The 27,400-nt window shown below is 38.2% G+C and overlaps 1 protein-coding gene across 1 annotated transcript in view; it reads right to left on the reverse strand.

The window, feature by feature from the left end:
• The window catches only part of arid5b (AT-rich interaction domain 5B), a 71,097-nt gene that overhangs the window by 15,250 nt on the left and 28,447 nt on the right, over positions 1-27,400 (reverse strand). The window contains exons 4-6 of the mRNA XM_032540943.1: positions 24,302-24,532; positions 4,264-4,427; positions 2,637-2,931 (exon numbers count right to left, since the gene is read on the reverse strand). Coding sequence (XP_032396834.1) covers positions 2,637-2,931; positions 4,264-4,427; positions 24,302-24,532 — 690 coding nt within the window. The remainder of the gene's footprint in view (positions 1-2,636; positions 2,932-4,263; positions 4,428-24,301; positions 24,533-27,400) is intronic.

The following is a 27,400-nucleotide window of genomic DNA, read 5'->3' on the forward strand; positions in this document are numbered from 1 at the left end:
ACACACACACACACACACACACACACACAGGTTAATCTTCCAGATCAAGGGCATTCCGAATATATAATGTAACCACAACTACTCCTGTTTTATTCCCCTTCAATCCACTCTCTGTCATTTCTTTCAACGCTTCTAACGGCACCCATACAATTTCAATAGCAGCTGCTGTAGAGCAAAGTCAATATTAACCAAGTGATAAAAAATAGGACAGCAGCTCGCATGAATAAACTGCAGCACAAAACTGTTTTCCTCTCTAACTGTACTGCTCCTCAAATGTAACAGCCAACTATTTTCTGTCATTTCCTGGTGCTAGTGTGCATTCAGCCTCTATGAATAGGTTTACTGAAGTCATTTTAAAAATTCAACATTCAAAATACTTATATTAGTCTATGACTCTTGAATACAGCCAACTTGAAGCATTTCATATAGAACATGTATTGTGAAATGTATTACAGCTGATGAGACAATGTAGTAAAATAATCTGCCCCAATTTGTATCATCGCTCAATCAAAAAAAGTAAAATTTCACCTTGGAAGTTGTGATTACTATTTTTGATATTTCATAGACTTAACAAATATCTGTTAATTGAAAGAGAATCAAATGATTATTTATCATCATTTACATGCGTGAAATTATATAAAAGGGAATACTACTGGGTTTAAAATATGTTACGAGCCATGAACGTTTGGGTTTCACATCTCTCTTCTTAGCTGTAAAGAGTCACAATTGTAGTCTTAAATAAATCAGGTGAGACTCCACAGCTAGGAGATGAATAGGAATATACATAAATAGTCCATATTCGTATTTTTTGTGTGGAGGTGAATCAAATGGATATTTAAGTGACACAGCCAACAAAGCATGGGTTAGTCTGGTAAATCATTCAACAATCTGTTGCTTTGTTAAACTCCAGAGAAGAGTCTTACTCAAACGCAACTACAAGAACATAATTTCAATTTCCATTACAGGAAAGCGAGTTCTTTGATCTTTTAATGCATTTGTAGCAAGTTTAAAAGGAAGAATATGAAAACGGCGCCTGATTACATCTAAGGGTTTGTTGTATTAATTATGATGTGTTTTCCTTTTTTCGCCATTCCTTTTTACATGTGCTGATGTGTGCTCACTGCCAAGGACGAAGTTTAAACAGCATGATTTCATCATTTAATGAGGGCCTTGCTTATGATGTGTCTGGTTTGGAGATTCAAAGCATGTACTGTATGTAAAACAGTTGGCGCGTGGAGCTCGACTTTATTCTGAGCGCAAAATGCCAACTAAAAGTAAAGCATGTTGGGTATGTAATTCTCACTCTGTCTCTCTCGTTCACTCTCTCTGTCTCCCTTAACCACAATGACCTATTTAAGCAACAACATGTCGGCAGTCAAGATGACAGGATTGTCAAAACGCCGCGGTGTGGTTAGCAGAGTCAAGGCGACCACATCTTACCTTCATGTAATAGTTTAGAGTAATGAGTTTTACTGTGCTGTAAACTGTCACCGTTAAAGTCAATAGAAATCTCTCTCCCGCCTCTCGTTAACTTGCCGATGTTGTCGCGCTACGTTGTGATGTGAGCGGCTACATCTTTTCTAGGCTTGTATGACATGAATGCAAATGTGATTTCCTCCCTTGAAAAAAAACTGAGAAAGAAGTACATTAAAAAACAACAGTTTGTGGTGAGAGCCCATGTTCCCATGATTCTTGCATCAAGATGAAACAGTTTCAAGAGACAAGAGCACGCCCTTTATGATGTTTACATGCATGTTTTTTCTTCCCTCTGTCCTGTGCACACCGAGTGCAAGCTAAGCATCTGACCTATATTGAAAAATCTTTCATCTTGGGCAGACGTGTGTTGCATACATGTGATGTTCTTTAAACATTGTTAGAGGACGTTCTTGGCCTTCACAGGAAACCCCTTTGACAAGTGTGAGAAGATATTCTCTCCTTATACAAAAGCAAGCCAAAATGAGCTCTGACAGGAAGCCTCCAGACAATTTACTAACCGCTAGATGTGATTTTTCTCAGCATAGACCATTATTCCATTACCACATGTTGACTGTGTTTTGTTTTTTTGTTTTTTTAAGCACAACAACAGTGTAATTCAGAGATTTGGGGCGTAATGCCTGCAGTGGTTGGCAGCCATCTTCACTTTGCTAAAGCTTTAATATGTTGGATAGTTAGTATACAGTCTGCCCTTGACTTGACTGAGAGCAGATACTGGTTCTGTACTGGTTCTTACAGATCAAAACAGAAACACTAACGATAACGTGGTTAGATATGCTGATTAAAATCTACACTGGGTTTTTCCGTGCTTATCTAACTATTGCATATGACTTACATAGTGCAGTTTCACTCTGATATTGGAACTAACATCTCTGAGAGCTCAAGACATTTTCGAGTTCAAATGAAGTTATTTTTTTTACTTTTTGCATGGAAATTTTGCATAGGTTTTCCTACATGTATCTTTTATCTCTTTCCGCCCGCCTAACCTTCTCCACTGGTGATGGTATGACCTAAATCTCCAAAATAACCCAGGTAAAATGTATCTCCACTAACTTTACTATTTGACGATTGAGTCTAAACAAGACTACTCATTGTTTAAACATTGCCAGTGAGGGAATAAGAGACTACATTGTCCAACTCACTCTGTTTGAAGCCGAGGAAGGGGATCCTCTCTATGGGCGTGTCTCTTTCTTTCATGTACTTGTAGAGCTCTACTAAGAAAGCTTGCTCCTCAGCTCGGCTCTCCTCTGATGTTTCCTCCTCGTTCTTCTCCGCCTCGTTCTCCTCCTCCTTTTCCTTTTCCTTTTCCTTTTCCTTTTCCCTATCCTTCCCTCTCTCCTTCTCCTCAGCTGAGGATTTCTTGCTGAGGCCGTTGGCCTTGTGTTTGGCTGCCGGCGTTATTTTTCCATTGGGTACCGTTTTACAGTTGTGTTTGACCTGCAGAGAGAACGTAACTTTAGATGAAAATTGAACACATAACGGTGTGTTAAACAAATTAAGTCAGACAGTATGACTAAGTATTAAACGGAATATGATGTGTTTGGGTTCAAGCACAAACACATATTTTTACTGGCCACAGAGGCAGCCTCTCATTAATAATCAATGGAGCAGCTCTTCTTGTCATTACAGATTAAGCACAGATTAGTTTGACTCAAGCTTCAAGAGAGAATTGCTCATATTGTTTTAGCTGTCCAAGGTCATAGGAATAACAGCTGTGGAAAAGCTTTTATAGATATTTCCTTCAATGTGAATATTACAACCAATGTCAGATACAAAGAAGCAGTAAAAAGATATGAAAATACAGAATCAATAACAAAATGTCACTGAAAATCATTAATTTGCAGCAATCTAAATCCGGATGTGATGATTTTACTTCTTTTTATAAACTTTCAATTTTCTTCATCAAGGAACAACACAATACTGCACAATACTGAGAAAAGACATACAGACAAAGAGAATGCTGCTCAATAACTATGCTATCCTGACCTAATATGTTTCAAATCGATAGAAAGATAATCTACAAATATTTTGAGTTATTTTTAAAGCATAAATCACAAACATTTCTCAGGTCCTGCTAGTTATTTGAGAGGATTTGCTGCGACTCTTAGTCTTGTGTGAGTAAATCAATATTTTTGATTAATTGAGAAAATAAGTAATTATTCAATGACAAAAAGAATGGTTGTAGACCTATATTATCATACATACAGCATGCCATTTAATAGAAAAATGGTTATCTACTAAAATAAAAATCAGATTCCCAAAAATGAAATATCTTATATCCAAGTTGTTTAATGAAGTTCTCCTTGACAAGGATCATATAAAGTCAACATGCATGTACTGTACATAATGTAGCACTACACTGCTGCTATTCCTGCAACAGTGAATTGTTTAGGAAAGTAAAAGCCTAAAGTGTTAGCCTAATTCTGTAACAGAAGATATTCTGTAAGGACGACCTGGAAAGCAGTTGGTCAACAACACATGTCATTACAGCAGAGCTAGTGCATGATAGGGGACTTTAGGTTACTGTTTACTGTATAATACTCTTCATATAATGTACTTTATTCATCTTTATTTATACTGGACATACTGGAATTCACTTAAATATTATGTTAGTCTAAAGTATTGTAATATATATACATGTCTATATTGTATATGAGTTCTTTATCTGTTTTATTACCTCTCAGCCTGTTGTGCTGTGTGAACATGTGAATTTCTCCTAAGGGATCAATATTGGCTTACCTTATCTTATGTTATCTTATTGTTTCTTACCTTGGTGGAAGTTTTGCTGTCTGGGCTGCAGGGGTCTTGTGCTGCCACCGTTGTTGACCCCTGGGTTGACCCCAGTGACCCTTGACCCTGAGCCTGACTCTGAGAGTCCCTCCTCTGAGAGATGGACAGCTTCTTCTTCCGAGGTCGCCCCTTCAGGTTAGGAGCTGAGGGGGAGGAAACAGTGACAATGAGAAGAACCATTTAAGTGGAAACGTGTGCACTGATGCAGCACTGTGCAGTTTAAATCACTTTGTCTTTTCAACATTTGAAAATTAAAAACAATCTTAATAAAACCATTATTGAGAGGGAGAATAAAAGCCATATGAAAAACGTTTACAGATGCATTTCTTCCCTGGGAACTAGCTGAAAAGGATGGAGGCTATGACAGGAACATTTACAATCAGGGAAATGAATTTCACAGGCCTGTGAGCCTGTAGCTAATTATTTTTAAACTGGATTAGTGCAACATTGTGTTGAATGGGGTAGCAGGCTGCCAAATTGCTCCAATGTGCTAGTAAACACAACCCTTAAGTTCCCTCTCAGCCTAAAAGAGAAACTGTATTTAAATTCAGACATATGTATTTTTAAGATCTGAGGTGAGGGCTTCGTAACAGTTTAGCAATTAGTATATTACTGTAAATGACAGATGCTGTTTAACCCACAAACCCACGGAAGGGAAGAACAGTTATTGCTGGGAGAAATATTTAAAATAGTCAGATGTGATAGAAACTCTCACACATAATGTGGCTGTGCTTTGTCTTTTTACAATGGGACTACCATAGTTGTCATCTCATCATCCTCATCACCACCATAAAGAATTACATTATAGTAAAGCACCTCAGATGCACTGATCATTATCGTGGCTGTATTTCTCTGGTTAGTCTGCTGCTCATGTCTTAAAACGCTGTTAATTAAAAACACATGAACCTGCCTGATAGAAGCCCTTTGTTTGAAAGGCTGGCTGATATAATTGCTCAGTTCAAATTACATACACAATAAAGTATTTAAGCCCTCCAAGTCCTTTGTACACCCACGTTTATGTCAACCCGCGACTGTAATGTAACTTCTTGGCAGAGTGCCTTGCCTCCATGCAGCAACACAAACAGAGATAAGCTCAACGGAGGGAGAAAGAGAAAGAAGGAGAGAGAAACTTCAAATAATCCAAGTTCAGTCACGTATTTCACAGCGTCAACATTCTTTCATTCCATCTGCAATGACAATTAAATTACATCCAAGGTTGTTCTCTGCCAAAAGCACTCTGTGATTATTTTCGATCGGATCAAATTCCCATCATGAAAATGTTACAATAACAGTAAAGCTGAATAAAACTTACAAGCAGTCATTAAAAAAGGGTAAAATGATCACAACTCAGCAACCTACCACTTCATGTTATTATTTTCACAACTGCTACGCTGTGGAGAAACAGCGCAGGGAAAGTTCCAAGGGCATTTGTTGTGCATTTGTCATCCCTTTGGCACTAAAATTTCAACACTGTAATCTTTGCTTGGAAAGCACAGGGTGTGTTTCTTTCTTCAATGTTTTCACATTCACTCTGCCTCCTTTTATTCTGCCAATTACTCATTAATGCTGAGAAATTACATAAACCCTATTATTTATTTATTTACTTGTGTTTATTTCTAAAGGGACAGCTACATAAGCACAAAATAGTCACTGCCACATATCACAGCATTTCTAGCTAATTTGTAATGCTTGGGACCTCTGTAAAGAAATCCATATGTAATCAAACAAAACACAAACCATAAGCAGATGCCACATTACAATAAATGGGCTTTTCAACTTAAATCTTAAGAAAAGTAACTGATGCCAGACATGTACACTGTATTCAAAAACACATATGCAATCATACAAAACACAAACATTATGCGATGGATGACTAATGCTTGCAGGTTTGACTTGTAGATTTCTTTTTCCACATGTGACATCAGTTCAAACAAATGCTGCATAGGTCTGAGTGAGGTTACACTCTTTTAGTGTGGTTCTGATTTTAGTCCACTCACTAAACCCCCCGACACCCTGCTCTGAGTTACATAACATGCCTGTTTACATTTTTCATCAGGTCAAATACTGCTGCTTAAAATGAGCAATTACAGCAAAGCATGGTGACATGACAGCAAGCGAGTTTAAATTCATCAACTTATTGATGAAGGGCAAACTGAACTCATTTAAACAACCCAAGCAGATATTACTGTAAAGTATGTTCAAATGGTGCATTCATGTATTTTTGTAAACATACACAAAAAGGCACACAAGGTCAAGCAGGCGATCTTTCTCTACTGCAGAAGTTGTGCAGAACTGCTGATCTGCTCTCCTCATGGCAGAGTTGCGTAAGGGACGAGTCATCAGCTTTGGAATAACAAAGAAAATCAAAAATGGACAGACTCTGTGCAGATTGATTTCCTAGAATGGAAAAACAGACATTTATAGTCTATAAAAAAAAAAAAAGCCGACATCACAAGGTAATGATTTTACAGCATCCTGGGAGATGTGATATTTTTACCACTCCGTGGGCATTAAGTGTTTTTTTCAATGTGCTCGAGAAGAGGAGACCATTTAAGTAAACATGATTCTTCCCTCAACGAGCCAAAAATGGACACTCTGGTCATACCCCAAAAATGGCTGCTGACCAAGCTGCCAAGTTCCTTTTTCCTATCAAGTTATTATTGGTAGGCCTGGGCTTAACACACACACACACACACACACACACACACACACACACACACACACACAGGTAAGGTGTATTCCCAAGGGTGTGAATTCATCATGTCTCACCGAGCACAACCCCCAAGCCATGGAAATCATGGCGACTTCAGCAGCGAGATGCACAGTCTGACAACTTGATCACCGGATGCAGCCGAAAGCCCTCAGCCCTTACAGTAAGAGCTTTACAATGCGGCTTTGTCTAATAATTTCTCCCCTCTCAGATTCAATTAAAAACAGCCCTAATACCTCTGTTTCACTGTCATTCAGTTGATGTCAATGATAATGAAAACTCATTAGAGACAGCTAAGGAAGGGTTCTATGCATCAACAGAGTAGAGCCACAGGGAACAACAACAAAATGGACTGATTGATTGAGAGGGTGCTGGGAATGAAGACACATATTAAGCCGACTGGAGAATTCAACTGATGGATGTCTTGTTTGATAATACTCCCAAAACTGACTGGAAAAAAGTTCAACATCTACATGTGTGTTCAAAACAAAACAAAAAAATCGTCTTTAAATCAGATGGACAGATTATCGCTGTGATGGTGCATATTCCTTTGCATTTGATTGGCCAACTGAAGAAAATTCTTTGAAGGGCTTTTGTAGATCTGCAGCCAACTAAACCTTTCATTTGACAGTTTGGAATAAGACTTATGACTGAAATAATCAGTTACAACTACAGATAAGTGCAGTGGTTACTTTTAGATACAACAGAATATAGGTCAAGGAATGGCAATTTTGGTCGGTTGGTCAGTCCACCACTTTTACTTAACTGAAATATCTCAACATCTATTGAACAGACTGTACAACATACAGTATGGACAGACATGTTTACAGACGATGTATCCTAATAACTTTGGTAGTACCCTGACTTTTTGGCTAGTCCCACCATGAGTTCATTTATAGTTTTGAGTGAATGAGTGAAGTTTGGTTCAGACAATCATCCACTCAGGATGAATGTAAATTGGTGAACCCCTGACTACCACTGTACCATTTTCCTGTCACTCCCATGAGGAATTCTAAGTAATAACAACAACACTGTCGGCGCATCCACATTAAGGCATGGATACCCGACCTCTGCCCTTTGGTACCTGACAAGCCGGGCAGGGTTTGTACACATATTTAGAAATTATGGTCGGCATTTTTGCCTGTGTGTGTGTGTGGAAAGTGTGAAGAAGAGAGAAAAGAGAAGCAAACGTGTTGTAGATGCAATTGGAGCAGAGTTGGTGGAACAAGTTTAAGTTTTGTACATAGCGTGTGCATGAAATAAACCCCTACGCTACCCAAACTGAAAGCCGAATTCATTCATTTGCTCACCAGAAACAGGACTTAAACCCCTACTTTATTCATTTTATGACGTCGTTCTGGAGGTAACAAGTCTCCACTGGTTTTCTTTTTTCTTTTTTTGTTCACTGTCGGAAACGAAGCAAGGAGGGAAGGTTAACACATTAAACATTTTAAATTCAACAGATTATTAACATGCGCTTGTTGCCCTGTGTGCGCCGATGCGCTCGTCTGTTGACATTTCCAAATGCCTTCCTACAGTTGCTTAATAAAAGCGGGCTTTCCACACAAAAACAAAGCCTACGTGTGTCATTAGTATGAGAAATGAAAGAAAGAAAGAAAGAAAGAAATGAGATTTCAACTGTGTTGGGCTTGGGTTGGGCTTGGACACAAAGTTCTTAATGCTTGTCGGGCTCGGGCCGGGTAGACAAACTGCTACGCACTAATTTGCCTAAAAATGTAAGCATGCTAACATTCTAAACTATGATAGTTGACATGGTAAACATTTTACCAACTTAATATCACTATATTTGCATTGTCATTGTGAGCATGTTAGCATGCTGCTGTTAGCATTTAGTTTAAAAACCATGCCTGCATGCAGCCTCACAGAGCTACTAGCATGGCTGTAGACTTATTAGAGTGTAGAAACCAGGAATGCAGGGACTGTTATTTACCAAACATCTTTGCAATCTTCTAAGTAATTATATTATGAAATGGCAATGAGGCTGTTATGAATGTTGGTCATTCATTTTATGGAGATTTATGAAGGTCAGGCTCAAATAAATGTCCTATATAAGTTGTTCAGAAATACTAAAATGTAAATAATGATGCTGATGAATAACCTGCTGAGCTCAAAAAATAACTTTTAGTCAATGATGTGTAAATAAAATATGAAAGTTACATGAAATAGTTTTCATCTGCCATGCAGATGAACTGTGACTGACTCATTGAAGAAGAATCTAACAATCTGCACTTTCACTGAACAAAACTCTTAATTCTGAAGTTTGACTTCAACTTCATCTCACCATAACGAGGTCAACGTTCAAATAAAGAGGTGAAGAAGAAGGATGATGAGTAAGGCATGACTAGAACAAGTAGTGGTTGGTGATAAAACATGTTTTGACATATTTTGTTGCCTCACTTGGTTGCAAATTCGCTAAAGGTCTGACACCCACTCAGCAATTATCACAACAGCTCGCTGCCAAAGGTAGCATTCCCATTGCAATACATGGCCTTGATTATGCAGTACAGTATGTACCACAGGACCAAACAGAATGCAAAACAGTACATTCCTTTAAAAAAAAGAAAAAAATACTTATTCCCCTTTTTATTAATAATGTCTCACTGAGATGACATATCTTTATAACAAGGCCAACAGGACAGCATCTAAATATAAAGTAAAAAGACAAAACCCCCTGTTAATAAATGTTGAAACATAAACCAGATCTTCAGACCACATATATAGTAACCATATATGCCAATTAAGCAGAGACATTGGCAAGTAGAGTTACATTTCAGCTATGTTGTTATAATCAATGTGAGTTCTCAGAGAGAGATCCACTCGATCAATTTGAAGTCACTCTAAATGAGTTACATGGTAATGGAGCAGAGGATGTAAAGGAATTTTGACCAAACAGCGTAAAGTTGTCAGTAAAACATTTGAGGAATGCAGACCACAATGACGAGCTTCAGAACGGGTGTGTACCCACACAGGTAAGAAGGAATCCTCCCCTGGGATAGATTTGTTAATGAAACTGTACCTGTGAAAACAGCCATGCACAGGCAAAGAATGTCTGGCATATAGGGTTACAGTGGTGCCTTGGAAATTTACAGCCAGTCATAAAACATACGGAATCTTGAAAGACACTATTTAAACTCCAGAAGCACTGAGCAGATGCATTTTCATGTACTGTATGTAAGAAAAGGATCATGATAATGAAACAATAATGCAGCTGGCAAAGGGAACTTTTTAGATGGAACACAGAAGTAGAGTTTTGTAATTCAAATTAGATGTAACAGAATAAAAAATAATTGAATGGACTATGAAACATAAGGAACAATAATAGCATCTGTCAGAGTGCAAAAAGATGAACCAAAGTAATTAAAACCTAACAAATAAATAATAAAACCTGACAAATAAGCACACAAAACAGCCTCTGATTCATTCTTGGAACACAGACTTTAATCTGTGGCGCAGCGGTGCATTGAATCATGTGATCAGTGAAGTGACATTATACTTTGGTGGAACATTTTAACTCCCCTGAAGGTACAGGGAGGTGACAAGGGAGGCACCAAAGCAGCAAGTCAACATTACCAGAGAGAACATAAAAAAAGCAGCAATGACTGATTCCTAAGCCAACAGTAACAGGCGACGGCACTATACATCAAAGACCACAGAGGTCGGAGAGATATCAAGTGTTTCTGCTCAAGGACGGCATGTTTCTGACCCGAGTTTGAAGAAGCAACTGGAAACGAAGATTATGTTTCTATTTGCTCAAGAAACATGTCCGAGCTAATGTGTCTTTCTCAAGTTCATTTCAAAGTAAATATCTTGTCTGGTTTTCTTGATAGACTAGGTTTATGAAACACGTCACACAAAATGTCAAAAGCAAGATGCATAATGGAATGTTTAATGCCTTAGCACATACTGTTCCTGTACACAGCACATATCCTTTTTGTACATACTGTACATGTAATCACTCTACGTCTACTGTCTAGAATTTTAAGTAAGGGAGATTTTGCCTTTCGATTTAATTTAGGACACAAAAGTAATCATTTAATAATAATTTCCACTGGGTATTTAAGATCATATTCTTTGTCTCCTGTTACTGTCCAGCTAACACAATCCAGATGGGTGAAGCATTTATCTATGTTGGCTTTAATTATTACCACACAGTCCTAATTTTAAAGGGAAATTATGTTTTTGTTCATACTTGTGGCCATTCTGACAATGAGAAACACAATTTCGGTAAAACAACAAATATTTGGTCAAGCATTAAAAACTTTTAAATCTTTTTAATAGCTTTGAATTTGACATAAATCAGAGTTCCACAGAGATTTTGGCAGTTAGAAAAAACTAACTGATCATGGTGGCTAATTTCTGTTTAATTTTGCTCGGACTCAGACATAAGCCCGGCCTGATCTAGGAATTGAATTTCCTGACTCACTTCAGATTTTCAGGTTATTGCATTGATAATACAAACATTTTCAGGTCTCATTCCAAATCACATATGGCACTATTGTTATTTGCTATAGTGCAGGTTAAAGGGTCAGAGGAGATTTTGACCTCTATAAGCGCTGAGGAGCTGTCTTTACATCAGTCTTTCCCCATTTTCTCTGCCTCATGCACACACACTAGGATGCAAGTGGGTGACTACAGGTGGCGGTAATGTGCCAAGAAATGCATTAATGTGTCAACGAAGGCAGGGCAGAAACTAGTAAACATAAATGTAAAATCCTTTCAAAAAATATTTTTTTTCTGTTTGAACAACCACAGCTAGTAAGCCTTAAGCACTCCCTCCTCTCTCTCATTTTGTTGCTGACTGTGGGCTCCGTCAAATTTCACATACTAATACCAGGCATTTCTGACGTGCTCATAATTCTCACTTTGTCCCATATGACAGCAGTTATCCCTCTGTTCCTGCGCTCAAGACGTACGTACACGGTTCCTCGCACAGCGTCATTTTGAGACACACTGACAGCACAACGTTTTTTAATAAACAGTAATACTTCAAGCATCTCTATCATTGCAATCATCAAAAATTACACAATGCGCCCACATAGTGAGACAAAGTGTGTGGGTGGACAGAGTACATCCAGAGTTTTTATTAATCATCGAAACCTCCATAGGTTGTCAGATGATACAAGTGTTAATTAATTTGTCATAATTATACAGAGGGATATCATCATTAATAAACTGTAAACATTTCACAGCCAAATTTAAGAGTGCAGTGTTACATATTAGGTCAACCTCGGGGGAGGGGGTTAACATCAATAACATTGAAATGTTTTCATCACTGGTGTTATTTTCTTGCCTGGTATTGCCCGTGAATGCAGCTTCAACACGAGAAGATACTTTGTACTGCTGTTTTTTTGCTATTTTGAATATAATGAGGAATGCATTTGACTCCTTCGTAGGCATGACAATGGATACTAGTTACTGTCATTATACAAAAACAACCTCACCTTCCAATATAACAGAGGGAGGGAAGATGAGAGAGCAGTAACAGAATCACGGAGAGAGAGAGTGAGAGAGAGAGAGAGAGAGAAGAGAGAGAGGGAGGGAGGGAAAAAGCATTAAACACCACCAAGCAGCGAGAGCGACAATTTAAATGTTTCACTGGTGTTCAGAGTCAGTGAAGAGTTGTGTGTTTGGAGAGAGTGAACCTGTGTCAGGAACTCTTGCCCTGACTAGCGACACACACTAAAAACACTGTAATACAAGGCTATTAGAGCATGCGCCTCAGTGAAAGGCAGGGATTAGTCCATCTTGTTACTAAAAGAGCTCTAACAACAGTTCCCCGAGGTGCAGCCGAGTCATCCGCAAGTCCTTAACAGCTTCTTGTAAACAAGTCTTTTCCACACAGCACCTTAATTTACTCTGCCTCAACCTCTCTTTTAAAGGTCAAGTCCACCTAAATTTGAAAAAAGAAATACATTTTCTCACTTAGCCAATATTGGTGTTTTTATTTGCTTTACATATCCCATAACTTAATTTGCTGACATATCTGAGAAGTCTTTGAGATTTCTCCACCTCAATAAAATGGGGGTGAATTTAATTTTGCTTGTGACGCTCACAGCATCGAAAGATTACATTTAAAACTCCACTAACAAATATTCACTCTTCCCGTTGCGCTGTTTACTCCTGAGGGAAATATCTGGATGTATAGCTGCTAAATGCTCCAACATGTTCACCATCTTCCAGCTAAATGTGTATGTCTGCTGTTTGGTGCTTAACATGTAAAAAACAAGAGAAAAACAGCTGCTGCTTGAAACAAGGTTGATGAGAATGGTAAGAATGAAACAAAACACTAAAGTTGAGCCGAGTAAAACCAAAACAATGAGCTGAAAGACACTAAAATGCCAATTAGAGCTGCAAATTGTCAATTTTAAAATATTGATTAGCGCAGCTTTAAACAAACAGACATATGTCTATTTGGAACTACTTTCTTCTAGAGAAGAACTATCTATGGATTATTCAGAGTAATAAGGACACTGCTTCTGGAAAGAGATGTTGAGATCATGTCATTTTCAAGGCTGTGAGCACAAAAAACTAAAATACACTGATCTCCATTGTTTTGGGCAGGAGACAGAAACCTCTAAACAAATGAAACCCAAACTAGATAGCACCAGATAGTGGCAAAGAAAAAAATACTTTAATCAAACTCACATTGTGTAATGGACACCCATGTGTTCAGTATGAATGTATAAATATATTGACACTAAGACAGGAATCCATGTGAGATTTTCTGTTTTGGGGGAGATTATCACCAGATCTCCTCTCCTTGCCGCAACAGCTCTGACATCCCGTTCCACTCTATTTCCCAAACCTGTCATTTCCTATACAAATACTGCATTATATCGGCTACAGTCTGTTTTTATTTTCCTCAAAGACGATTCCCCTTAGCTGGCTGACTGACAGCTGTGTGTGCATGCATAATTATCTCCTTCACAGAGCCTGTCTGTAGCCTTAGCCTGTGGCAGACCTCAATCACAAAGCATTAGAAATTACTTTGATTTCCACAGAGCGACGCACTTTTGCAGTTGCAGGTAATGTCATACATTATATGAACCAGTGGGATATAGGTGAACTAGTTGTCCGCCCCATCTGGAACTAGAGACATGTAAAATTAGGTACTTGGGGGTAATACGTTCATTAGATTCAGCTCGCGGAAGCCGAGACATAATGAGTGAGAGTGTTGCTGATAGTGTTTCTGTTCCTGGAAGCTGAGGTCATTGAGGCCAATATACTGTTTAGGTGAAAAGAAATAAAATCAATGTAAATTTATTCATTCTGAAAAGTACCTATACTGTATGTTTTAATAATAAGAAAAACAGGAGTCACTCTCTTGTCTTTGTCATCTAAACCCGTCTCAACTGGGCATTATTGTATGGCACTTATGTTGCATTTGCAGGTGCATTTCAATAAAACCTTAAGGGGAATTCTATTTTACTTCAATCTTTAATTTGAGATTGGTTGAGGTTTAAAATGCTGGTCATGTCTGAAGTTTTAGTCTGAGGTTTCAGCATACAGTCAGGTAATAGGATCCACAATAGAGAGTCTATGCTAATGCCTGGGTAGATAGTGTGCAGTAGATAAATCATGTTTATAGATTGATGTCCTCCTCTATGGCCTCTGTGAATATAACAAGATTGCCTCCAATTGCATCTAAATATAAGCTTTATGGAAGCAAACACACCGCATAATAAAAATACTGTGCGCCTGGATATGGAATAAAGTGTCTCGCATGCCATTTTAAACTACAACCCATCACACCGGTGCTATTATCTGGTGTTCATATTCTAATATGTGACTATACTGTAAGAAATGCTGCTTCTTTGTGTTAATCCTGACAATTTGTCAAATTTAAATCCAGCACCACTGGGAGGAACACATCAATTCAAAGTGAAATCAATTCTATCCACTCTTCTTCCTCTGCCTATTTTAGACGTTTCTCCCACTCTTCTGCTTATCCTATCTATTTCTCTCTTTCTGTAACAACTATGTGAGGAGCAGTAAATGTTATTACAAAGGGGTGGGGTTGAGGGGGGAAGTGTGTGTGTATGGAGGGAGTGATTGCTATGCATGCACAACAAAACGCAACATTAAAAAGCTATTATCAGAAAAGGGAACGTTTTGGCAGATATATGGCGGAGGGCAGCGCCTGCCATATGTTTGTGGAGACGGGGACAACAAGTCAGGTAGTAATTATCAATCATCATCAGAAAAACCTGTCAAAATGCTAGGCCGGGCACGCTCTGACTAGCGTTGCCATGGAGACAAGCCCACATCTCAGCAAGTGTGTGTTTACCAGGAAATTAAAAATACTCCCATATTTTTATCAAGCACTTATAATATCGTGCAAATCGACTATAAGTGCTATTAAACTGTGTGTGTGTGTGTGTGTGTGTGTGGATTTCCTGCCAAGATAAACTAGGGACAGAGATTTTTCTGGGGTAGAGTTAAGGATAATTTCGGGTTGAGGTTATGGTTTTGGTTTTACACCGATTTCCTTGCCTTCAGGATCAGGCATGTTAGGGGTTACAATTAGCAGATGGATATGTAAATAGAATATTCTCCACATAATAACATTATAGATGAATGTGTGTATGTGCACATACATAATGTATATGGAAGTAATGAGCTCATTTCTGTGACCATACAGTTGCTGTACACAGACTCTCCAATCAGACAGGCATTGCTAATATTCCACAGCCGAGGAATGAGGACATTTTCCCAAACCATCATGACTTTGTCATTTTCAATTTAACATATTCCTTTTTCCTTTTTTCCATTCAACTTTTACATACACCAGATGCCTTTAAATCAAATTTCAGTCCTTATGATACAGGCTACTCAAATACTTCTATTTCCAGAAGAGTGTATAGTAAATGTGTCGTTTCACAGAATCACACATGAGGAAGGCTTCTGAAATGCTTCCAAATGTTTCTAACAACAATGGTGCTTTCAGATGACAATCAATTTCCAACTCAATGAACTCCATCCATTGCCCTTCCAGGAATCAGGCTTATTTTCACTTAAAACAAGCTCTGAAAATTAAATACATAAGTAAGTAAACATGAAAGCAATTTAGGGGGAAAGTGAAATAAGTGCTGCATGAATTTTGCTGCTTTATTATAGCAGTTATTTGGGGAAAAAAGGATAGTGTTCTTAATTCATTATTTGTGCGCTGTTGTGCTTGCTCCCCCTGGGGAGAAGCAACATTACTCTTTCATCAGATCAAATGAAGCGAAACGGTGCCGTTCCAGGAAGAGCCAATTAAACTGTTCAAAGAAGTTTATTATTGCGACGTATTATGAAATCATTCTCATCGGATTCATTGGGGTGTGTGTTTTGACGGGGGTGTGAATGTGTGTACTTTACAATTGCGCACACTCATAAAGGCTGTCGACTCAAGCTTTCCATTTGCAGGGTAAATAGAAAATGATGGTTTGCAGTCACAGTGTCACATGTTTTACAATATCATTTTTTACAAACTTAATTTATAGTCAAAATAAGCTGTTATTATAGGGAGAAAATCATTTTCTTTCATTCTGTCTGCCTCGTGATTGTCTCATGATTGTAGCGTTGCCTGTTAAGTACTCATTAACACACATCACATCCGAGACATGGCTGGGTTTAAGCTTAACCCAGATCCACTGACTGACACACACACACACTGAGGAATGCAATAACCTTCGACCCTGGAGAACGTCATATTGTAAGTTGTTCTTAATGGCTATTGTTCCGGGAGAGGACATTGGACAATAAATATAATTTTGCAAAGAAATGTTAGGAACGCGCGGTGGGGCTGTCCTAAATGCACACACCCTGTTGTTCCATGAGTGCCAAATGTAAAACCTATTCAAAGTTACATAAAAGACATCCTAAAAACAGGATAACCTTCAAATGCTTCCATATCATTGATACTGACAGACTGCAGAAACAACTCGTTCTAGTAGAACCGGGGCTTTAAAAATACAGTTTTTCAATTTAGCTTTTAGAGAGAGAGAGAGAGAGAGAGAGAGAGAGAGAGAGAGAGAGAGAGAGAGAGAGAGAGAGAGAGAGAGAGAGAGAGAGAGAGAGAGAGAGAGAGAGAGAGAGAGAGAGAGAGAGAGAGAGAGAGAGAGAGAGAGCGAGAGAAAGAGGGAGGGAGAGATGAAAGGGAGCAGTGGATAAGCTTCAAGGCTTATCCTATTCATTACTGGAGAAAAAAGAAATCACAGCATCGACCTATAAATAAATGAATGCCAGGATAAACAAGAAGCCCATACATCAATAAAACATATGTATTCTAATAGATCACGCTCTAGTTACACTTGATAGGATTGAGTCGGCCAATGAGCCCAATCATAGGGACTTTATCATTTAAAAAAAGATACTCAGCACTAAGCCATGGTGATTACAAATAATCATCATTCCCATTTCAAAATAGGCCAATGGATACTTTTATCTTTCTGTTAATTTTTTTGTATTTTGTACATTGTATTTTAGGTAGTGTATGCCAATAATCTACAAATAACCTAAAGAACACAACAAGCTCTCTCCTGCTTTTGGTATTTTCAGTTTCCATTACCATGAAAGTAGCTTTAAAACATTTGCAAACATTTCCAAAGCAGCTGCCAACAGTGACACTGTTCCAGTATGTGTTGTCTGTGACATTTTGGGGAAAAAAGAAGGAAACATCGCCCACAATCATCACTTTTAATCCCTACTTTGCTGCCTTACAGTGTAACAATGATTACTGACGTCACCTAAATTACACAAGCTCGGTTCAGAAACAACCTGCAACAAGCCTCTACCTGCAGACATGAAAAATACTCATCACTTAGCCCAGCAAACCAATGAGCTGTTTCTACACCAGCCTCACCGACAGAGACAGACTTTGTAAACAGCATCTCCAGTTACACTGATGAGTCAGACGTGTTCACTCCAGGTTACAACATGCTGTTCTGTAATTTTTATTTAGTTGTATCACAACTCACATCTGGGATTTTGTAAAAATATGATTTTTAAATATGTTGTCCTATCCAGCTACAAATCCACCATATCTTTTTATCATGTAAATCATATTCTCACTTGATTTAATCCATGCTCACCAACAGTGTAGAAGACAAGTGTATTAATGGAATAATCATCTGTGCCATTATAAATGAGGTCATGCTGGCCTGGATTGCTGAAGTGTAAAGTAATTAATAACATACTTCACAGTTTGTCAGAGTTTTAAAAAAAAAAAACTTCACATTTTGGTCCTTCTTTTTATTTCCAAGCCTGATAATGACCTATCAAATGATGTGTAACCATCATGCCAAAGTGGTTAATTACTTTGTGCCTTTTCAGGCAGCTTCGTTCACTATCCAATAACTTTTATATCCTAAAATCTTTGGTTGGTTTTTCTACATTTGAGGAATTTTATTTTAAAAATCAACAAACACACACTGTATATGAAATGTTAACATCTTGTGGTAAAGTCTGAAAACTCTCTTCAGTGGTACGTTCAAGGACAGTCTGACATCAAAGTTTGCCAAAACTTTATTTACTTGTGTTTAATTTAACTAGTTCCTGTTTGGCAGACAACTCTCAAATCTAGGACGTCTGAGTTTCTACAAATGCAACCATAGGAAGAGTTTCAAAACATTCACAGCTGTAATAACATATGAGGATAGTGTGACACTAAAGGTGACTAAATGTTTCACTGTGTTTTATCATCTATATAAAGTACATTTTATGGTACTGCAAAATACTTTTAGACTGTAGTGAAAAAATGGCTGCCTGAAAGGAAGGGAATCTCTAGTATAAATATGTTAAATATTCAATATTATTATATCTACTTAAAGGGATAGTTCGGATATTTGAAGTGGGGTTTAAGGAAGTATTTATCCATAGTCAGTGTATGGCGGTCGGCACGCCCTCAGTGTGGAGAAGCAAACAGAGTTCTGACACATAGGCTAAGCAATGTACTGCTGTTGACTTTGACGATTCTGAACTAACCCTTTAAAAACAACTTGAGTCACAGTTTGACAGTTGGACATTCACAGGAGGTTATTTAGAGAGTTTTTTAGTGAGGAAATTAAATTGAAACTGTTAAAGTGGTGGAGCCAGAAATAGTTAGGATCCTGTAACTGAAGGAAGCGAATACCTGGGTGTTCTTTCTTCCTCTACTAGTCAGTTATCCCCAACCGGCGCTGCTTCTCTGAGAAACCTTTGCACTGTAAATAACAGGTCCATACTTCTCAAAAGCTTCTCACCTATTGCCAGATGCGTATTTATCTCTTTGCGTGCACTGTTTGCTAAAAATAGATAAGCAGCAATGCAAAGCAATGTGTGGAGCTGGTGTGTTGCTGATGACATAATAAGGATAATCATGAAGATTGTGCCTTATTCAGCCCCAAGAGTCATGCTAATGCTGCTGATGCCAGTAGAAGAAAGTGCTTTCAGTTAAAATAGCACTGCGGCATCAATTCTGCTTGTTCATACCATGTATGTAAGAGCAATAAATAGGACTGTCAAGGCTAGTGACACATGTTCAGTTATGGCATGTTAAGTTTTAATGCGTGCTGTGAATAAGAGCCTATATTGTAAAAAAAAACATGTTCTTGTACAAACATAATTTTACAGATATGTAAAGCCATGACAATGTACTATACAACTGTTTATTGTTATAAAGAGTCCATGTCCTCTAAATTCCTCCTCAACGGCCTCTGTATATCATCGACATATGGACAATGAAAAATTCATGGGCTGGTGGTTAACACAAATCTGCGGAGGAGATGGGAAAACATGAGCTTAGGAAGCAGTTTGGCTATTACATTAACAGACGGGTCTGTCATGGGACGATATTGGCGTATGCATATTACATCTAATCTGATTTCATGTTTAAAGAGCGAGCAAGAAAGTGGTTCAAGTTGTGGAAACAATGACATCATACTGTATGTTCATCTGGTGACCCAACCCAATTCAAGCTAGCAGGACTGAATGTTTTTAAAGATATTATCTCAAAGTACAGGTTTAGGATTTTAGCATGTTTACTGTTTTTCAGATTTTCTCTCCTTCACCATTATATATGCAGCATGTATATATATATCAATTTCAGCGAGAGGATGAATGACCAAACAGAAAATCTTTTTTTCTGTCAAACACATGCAGAAACACCCTCATAAACACCCACACAAAACAGCCACAGATGTACCAAACTGGCACAAGCACCACATTACAAAAATAGACTGTCCATTATGTTCATGATCAGTGCATCTGGACAATGTTAATATATTGAAGCAATGAATTGTTTTTATTGTGCTCCTCCCACCCTGGAGGATTACAAAAACAGGATTGCATTGAAAATGTTTGTTTTTAATAAAAATCAAACCGGCACTGAGAGATATCTCAAACAAAACACACTGAGCTGAGCATGAAATATATAGTTTCTGTGCCAAGGAAAGAGACCTGGGGAATATAGGACAAATGAGAAAGAGCAAAATAAGGTGTGGGGGGGGGGGAGGGGCAGCTCCTCTCAACTGCTTAGCCTCAAACATGATTGCTTCACTAACTTTCAAAATACTGTTGATTTAAGCAATGTGCACATAAGGGGTGTTAGGTTTCTGAAGGATTGGGGGAAGGATGGGCAGGGGTGAGGAAGGTCAGCGATTTGGGAGAATAACTTCAGCATAAGAGAAAATGGGAAAAATGTTTTCCTTAACAGATACCCAAATGAGGTAGCTGTCAAGATGCCCTGAAGCTCCGCGATGTACAACTTGTTTAAATAGATCACATATGGCACCTCTAGGTTAAGCTTACAAATGTTTATGATATTGCTCTGTAGCACGTACAGCATACATGCCGAATGAATGTGAGTAATACTCAACAGAACCATGACAGCTAATAACAAAACCTTGAACCTTGTCATCTGTCATTCAGTGCTGCAAAGGCCCACTCAAACTATTTCTGGCTTTTTCTCACAGCAGAGGAGCCTCAGTAGTGCCAATATTATTATAGTACAGCACAGTATGCAATACCTTTATCCTTAGGTTTATGTAAGGCTTGTTTTTTATTCAGTACGTCAGTGTGCAGACAACAACTACTCTAAAGAACATGTGTGCCAGCAAGGTTTTCTTTTCTGCAATTGCGCGGTGATATCACAGTCCTCCTGGCAAGAAATGATATTGGGGACACAAAGTAGCATGGGTATAATCAATCCAAGCTGGCAGAGAATGCATGATAATTTTAAACAAAAACTGTGTCATTCCCCATGAGGACAGCAGCTGCAGGGGTGACAGGCGATGCTGAACATGAATATGGATCACAGGACTTAAGATCTGGTAACTGACACAACCGCAGTTTTGCTGAAGGTGGTTCAAAAGCACGGCGATTATGTGGACAAAAACAACCATGAATATAGATCAGATACAGATTAAAGCACAGCCTCCGACAACTGTCATTGTCATACCAGGAACGACCGTACATCATCCAGTAAAGTGAGAGCAAATATTGAAGAGATTTAAGTCATTATGCAAACACAAGAGCAGCCGGAGCATGCTGATGTCTCATTACTCACCTCCAAAAATGCAGATAAATCATACATACATACGTGCATTGCACATGCTCAAATAAAAAACATGCTGCTGATTATATAAAACATCTGTACATGATTACACGTCCACTATTAATATAAATAAAAAATAAACTGCATTTCACCAGCAGGCTTTCATCTGATGGCTACATTTCACACAAAACTGTACCAACAGGCTTGCTGAAATTCTGGAATAGCACTTTTTTTTTCTCCCTGAGCTTTCTCATCTTCTCTACCCCCTGAGGTAGCCTGACACACTTTCATGAATTAGCCTAGACAAGATGGATGGCTATTAGAGCTGCCACAGCAGATTTGGTGGAATCCAAAAGGTCAGAATTAGCATCGGAAGAAGCATAAAAGACAGTCCTAAAATTGTTCCCCAGATGAATTTTGAAGTTTTTAATACAGTATTTCACAGCTGCACAGTAATACTTCTTACAAGTCCACAGTGCTGGTATTTATCGTAATAAAGGTGGATTTAATATGTCGTTTATAGATGCTTTTCATTTAATGGCAGGACAACTTTGCTCAGCAGTTGTGTATGTTTCTAAGCACATATGTGCAAACATTCATGTGCGTGTTCGTGCCTATGAGTAAGACGCCCTTGAGGCTCAAGTTCAATTGGCAGAGTGATGGAAATTACTTAGCTCTGCTGTTTTGAAACAAATCACCTGGCAGCAATTCAAACGGAAGTAAAAGCCTGCCTCAAACCTAGTAAACCTTCATGTGAATAACATTAGAAATCTGGTTGACTTTGTCAAAAAACTAAAAACTAAAATAAAAATGGAACTCCCTTAGGCTCTGAAAAAAACCCTTTAACTTAAATGTGGCTTATAGAGGAATGGCATTTTTGAGCCAAGTGAATGAGCAATAGCAGCCACAGGATGTTAGCGTTACTATTCATAACTTATTTTCCAATGCCTATAACCATTTTCCCTTCTGGTCTCACCTCTGCTGCTCTCTTAAAATGCAATTACCTACTGGCAAATTTACAGGAAAAGAAAAACAATGACTTTTGACCAGCGGAGCCGTTACTGTGAATGTCAAATTGATGCAGCACAAGAGCCCTGTGAGCTCAACTGTGCTACCGAGCAGAGGAAATATAAAGAGAGATGAATCACATTACTTCTTTGTTTTAGCCCAGCTTGGGGTTAATAAAATGTGTGGATTCATGAGCGGCAGGGAAAGCACAGTGAATTGCATATAGACATGTTCCAGCACTTTAAAATTCCTAACTGGAACCACAGAATGCTTTTCATAGGGGTGACAGGTGACAGGGTTTGAATGGCAGTCTTTTGTGTTCGTAAACAGAAAGACCCCAAACGGACTAAATAAAAAACATATTAAAAGCAAATTATGATCAACTGTATTTAGTCTATTAACTAAACTAAAAGAGGATTGATCAAAAGCATGTTGAGTTTAAACCAAAAGGACACACGGAAAAATTATAAGAAACAAAGGAGTGAAATGAGACAAAGCACACAAACTAATGATTGCCACACAAATCCAAATTACAGCTAAGGAAAATGTTTAATGGACATCCTCATACTAAGCAAAGGACAAAATATAGGCATTTCTGTTTATAATTTTGTTCATTTATTTCATTTTAAGTCAAGCCAAGTGACAGATAATATAAAAGCCATCTGAGTTTGGCTTGTTTCTTAGCTGGCCAGTGAAAACCATGCAACTCAAATTGAGTGATTTTTATTATTTTTTTAAGTGTTTCAAAAAATCCTCACAATATAAATTCACAATATAAAAGAGTTTGCTGCAGATTTAGCATTGCACTTCTATAACATTGACTGGCAATGGACAAAAAAGGATCAAATAAATGCAGCAGGAGCAGAGATATCTTTTTTATGCCACACAGTCTTCTGCTTTGTCGAAGACCTTCATTCATGCCTTCATTACCCACAAAGCAACGCGACTGCTGACAATTTGGTCGGAGATTCAGGTGTGTCATGCTACTCGTGGTTAATGTAGCCCTGAGCTTCTAGCCTCAAGCAGAGGTCTGATCAGCTAAGCTCACTTTTTTCTAACGCCACACCCCCAGAGTTGTTTCACTTTTAAACTTGTAGTTTTCAGGCCCAACTGACACTGACTCAAGTGACATTCCTTGAGGCAATTTATCAGATGGCACAGCTTCTTTTGGAGCCACAAAAAGCTATTTACAACCTTTTCTACATGTGCAGTAGTACGCTCCAAGACCTAGAAACAGACTTTGATGTGTAAAACCAGGGCTCTTCCACTTTAAAACTTGTTGGATTATCTGAAAAATGATTGTCAGAAAACTGTAAACAGAGCTGTTTTTTTCTCAGCTCACGAAATGCTGTTGTTTCGGAGATACATGTTTTTCATAGGAAGGCAACTGTGTTTGGCTTTAGGAACCCAAATGTTACAGTAGCTTAATTTTCTGTCTTAACTGTGACAGCCAGCCATTACACAAATAAGAATTTCAAAAAGACTCAAGTACATTTTCTGTTGTCAAATTGCTTGGCCCAAAAAGCGGTAACACTGTCCATTTTCCAGTGAAAGTCCACTTGAACAAATGGTCATGGGAAACACAATGATATAATTAAAAGTTTGAGATGAACCATACTTTGAGAATGAGTTCTAAGCACATGCTAACGTCCAGAGGTCTGGACATGAGTAGTGTGATGTTTTACGGGCTAAATGGGCACTTCAAATGCCATAAACTGCCACTATCTAACAGCTACAATCAAATCACCAGCTTCCAAACTCACCAAACTGGTCACAGATGCTCTCGTTCTGCAGCAGGGCAGGATGTTCGAAGGTGTCACGGCAGTACAGGATCCTCGTGCTACCGCCCAACGCAGCGATGCCGCCCAGCGCCAACACCGTGTGGTCGATGAGCAGAGAGGACGGCTGCTCTCTGATCCGCGCCAAAACTGACCGGAAACGGCAATACTGGGGGTAACTGAGGACCAAAACTTTACGCCCATCCTCCTCCTGGCCTGAAAAACACAGAAAATACAAACACAATGTTAGAAGGTACACAGAGATTATACATAGATAAATTTGACATTGAAAAGGGAAATATCTGCAGCAAAATAGAGAATGTTTCATTTTGTGAGAATGGCAGCACTTAATTTTACATGACACATTCACTCTACTATTTCTCTTCATATTGTATTACGTTATTTTCTCTCATAGATCATTCTTTGGCTACCATTATATTCTGGCACATGCGCTGCCAGAGTGCTGTGAATATGATTATTTTACTCCTTACTATAGGAAAATACTATCCTTACTTAAATGACAACGTAATGTTTGAGAACTTAAAGTTTATGGTACTGTCACTTTTAGTTAGTACCATATAAATCTCAAGAAGGTAAATATGGGATTAAAAAATCCAACAACACAGAAACGGTTTATGTACATATTGCTTTGAGAGATTATTTTATTGTATTGAATACTTCCTAGAAAGCAATTAGCATCTTTGCTAAATGCTGATTTGTCCATTATCAAGCAATACCCTGATTTTTCAACAGTTACCATATAAAATATCTGTATCTCTCTTGCCACCTGATATCCCATCACAATGATCTCTCTCTCTCAGGAAATGCAACACATTCAGGAAGCAACATGCTCTAACTTTGCTGTATCACCGTGACTTTAAACAGTTAAGATGCAAGTTTCATTCACACCATTTCCCTGAAGTTTTCATCAAACTGACAGAACACCGACTCATGTCAAGAGTAACAGGTTGAGAAATATGAATGTCAACAACTGTCAAATGCCTTGTTGCTTGATATTTTGATTGTCAAGTTTTTTTAAATAAGCAAGTTTGAGGAGAATCCTTAGAGCTATTTAGACTAGGTATGTGTGAATGAATGAATACATGCATGTGTTTGTGAGAGAGAAACAAAGACACTGTCTCACAACTGTGCACATTAATTATTAGCAATTAATATTCCACTGACAGCATGTAAGTTTGAGTGATGCATTATCACCAAAGACAACTATCTAGGAAGCCAGGAAGATGTGCTGAGAGACAAATCAAACTGGTAATATTATACCATGTACAGAGTCATTAGCCACATACTCACAATAAAAATGGCAACCTGTTGATGCTTAGCAGGTTTATTGTGTACCATGCTTACCAACGTAGTGTGTCATTAGTTTTGTGGGTATTTGACCAGTAACAAAAGTATTGGACACATTTTGACCTGATGGCAGCTAAGATAAAGTCACACCATTACAATGCTTATTGTGATAAAAATATCACAAGTTACTACTGGAAAATCTTAAAATTGTAGAGCAGAATTATATCACTTTGAAGCTAAACCTACCAGAACTACAGGTCCTGACATGACTAGGTGCTCAGGAATTTTTGTATTTATTAATTAACAATATATTGATAACGTTTTCCCCTGCATAATTCTTGCCTCTAACACAAATACCGAACCAGCAAACTATAAATGTTATTTAATATAGCTTATTTATTAGCTTCTATAAAACTCTCACATATAGTATTGTCTCTTGGATGTTGTGCAAATGACAGAGAGTTAGAAGTTAAGGCTACAGGTTAGTGATGGTGATTAAAACTACAGTTCTTATGCAGTCCTGACTCACTTTAACAGAACATCTTCTACTGTACCACCCACACAAAGTAACAAAACTATTACTCACAGCTTAAGACATCTTGTTTTGTCTGAACAGTCCAAATAACAAATATCAAAGAAGAAAACCTGCATAATTTGACATTAAAGAAGCTGAAAAAGCACATACAAAATAGTTGTTGATTCTTTTTCTGTTGACTAATTGATTAATTTACTTATAGTGTGAGCTTTAATATCATAAGATAAATGAATATGAGGTGAATTTATGTGACCAAATACAATATCTGTGTCTCCAGTCCAAAGCTCCCATGGGTGTGTGATTTCTTATCTTCTACTATGATGATTATATGATAATAAAATGACATCTCAGTACAACACAGAGATGTAACTGCCCAAATCATAATACATAGACAAATAATGCATGTGCATTGTCCATTAAAGCTTTAGTCAAATGTCACATTGTGTGAACTCACTTGCTCTCAGAGACTGTTGTTTGAACGTGTAGTGCCAATATTTTTCTAGCTCACAAAGCCGGCTACACGGTTCAACAGTTGATGAAGCAGAGTCAGGCAGTTTGAAACACGATTTCTACCTGAATTATTCACTGTTCCGTCTGCTTTTAAAAAGCCCTTGGACATGACGTTCATTGGAATTTCTGCTGGTAAGTTCATATTTCAAGGTTGGCTAACTAGCAAGCTTTTCACCTTGCCTTCCTAAAGACAAAACAGGCAGGGTCCATTTTAAAAATGCGTGTCCCCCTCTTTGGTGTTATTTTATCAATCTGGAGGCTGACAATTGTACAGCAGAAACAAGGCAGGAAGGATACCATTCATAACATATTTACAGCAGCTGCATTCCCGACAATCAGCGTAATTGGTTCCACTGTACTCCAGTAGGACAACCACTTCAAAAGAAATTATTAAAACCATTCATCTAGCGTGCGCACACACACACACACACACACAGTCTATATGCGGAGGTAGGTGCCACAAAGCCTACAGATGTTTAAACACACATATTGCACATGCATAGCACACTGCAGACACACAAATTTATCAAAGATTGCAGCAGATGTCATACACAATTACAGCTCAGAGGTAAAGTGAGCTTTGTTTCCAAATGTCAGGGATTTTATTGTAAGCGGTCACCGTCAGACCTGTTCTTTCTCCCAAGCACCCTCACAGCATTTCACTTGATTAGATTCAATTTGAATAGAGAGCAGCAAGGCATTAATAACTGTGCATAGGCGTAAAGTATGAA

This window comes from Etheostoma spectabile, chromosome 17, assembly GCF_008692095.1.
Source record: "Etheostoma spectabile isolate EspeVRDwgs_2016 chromosome 17, UIUC_Espe_1.0, whole genome shotgun sequence".
Taxonomy (NCBI): domain Eukaryota; kingdom Metazoa; phylum Chordata; class Actinopteri; order Perciformes; family Percidae; genus Etheostoma; species Etheostoma spectabile.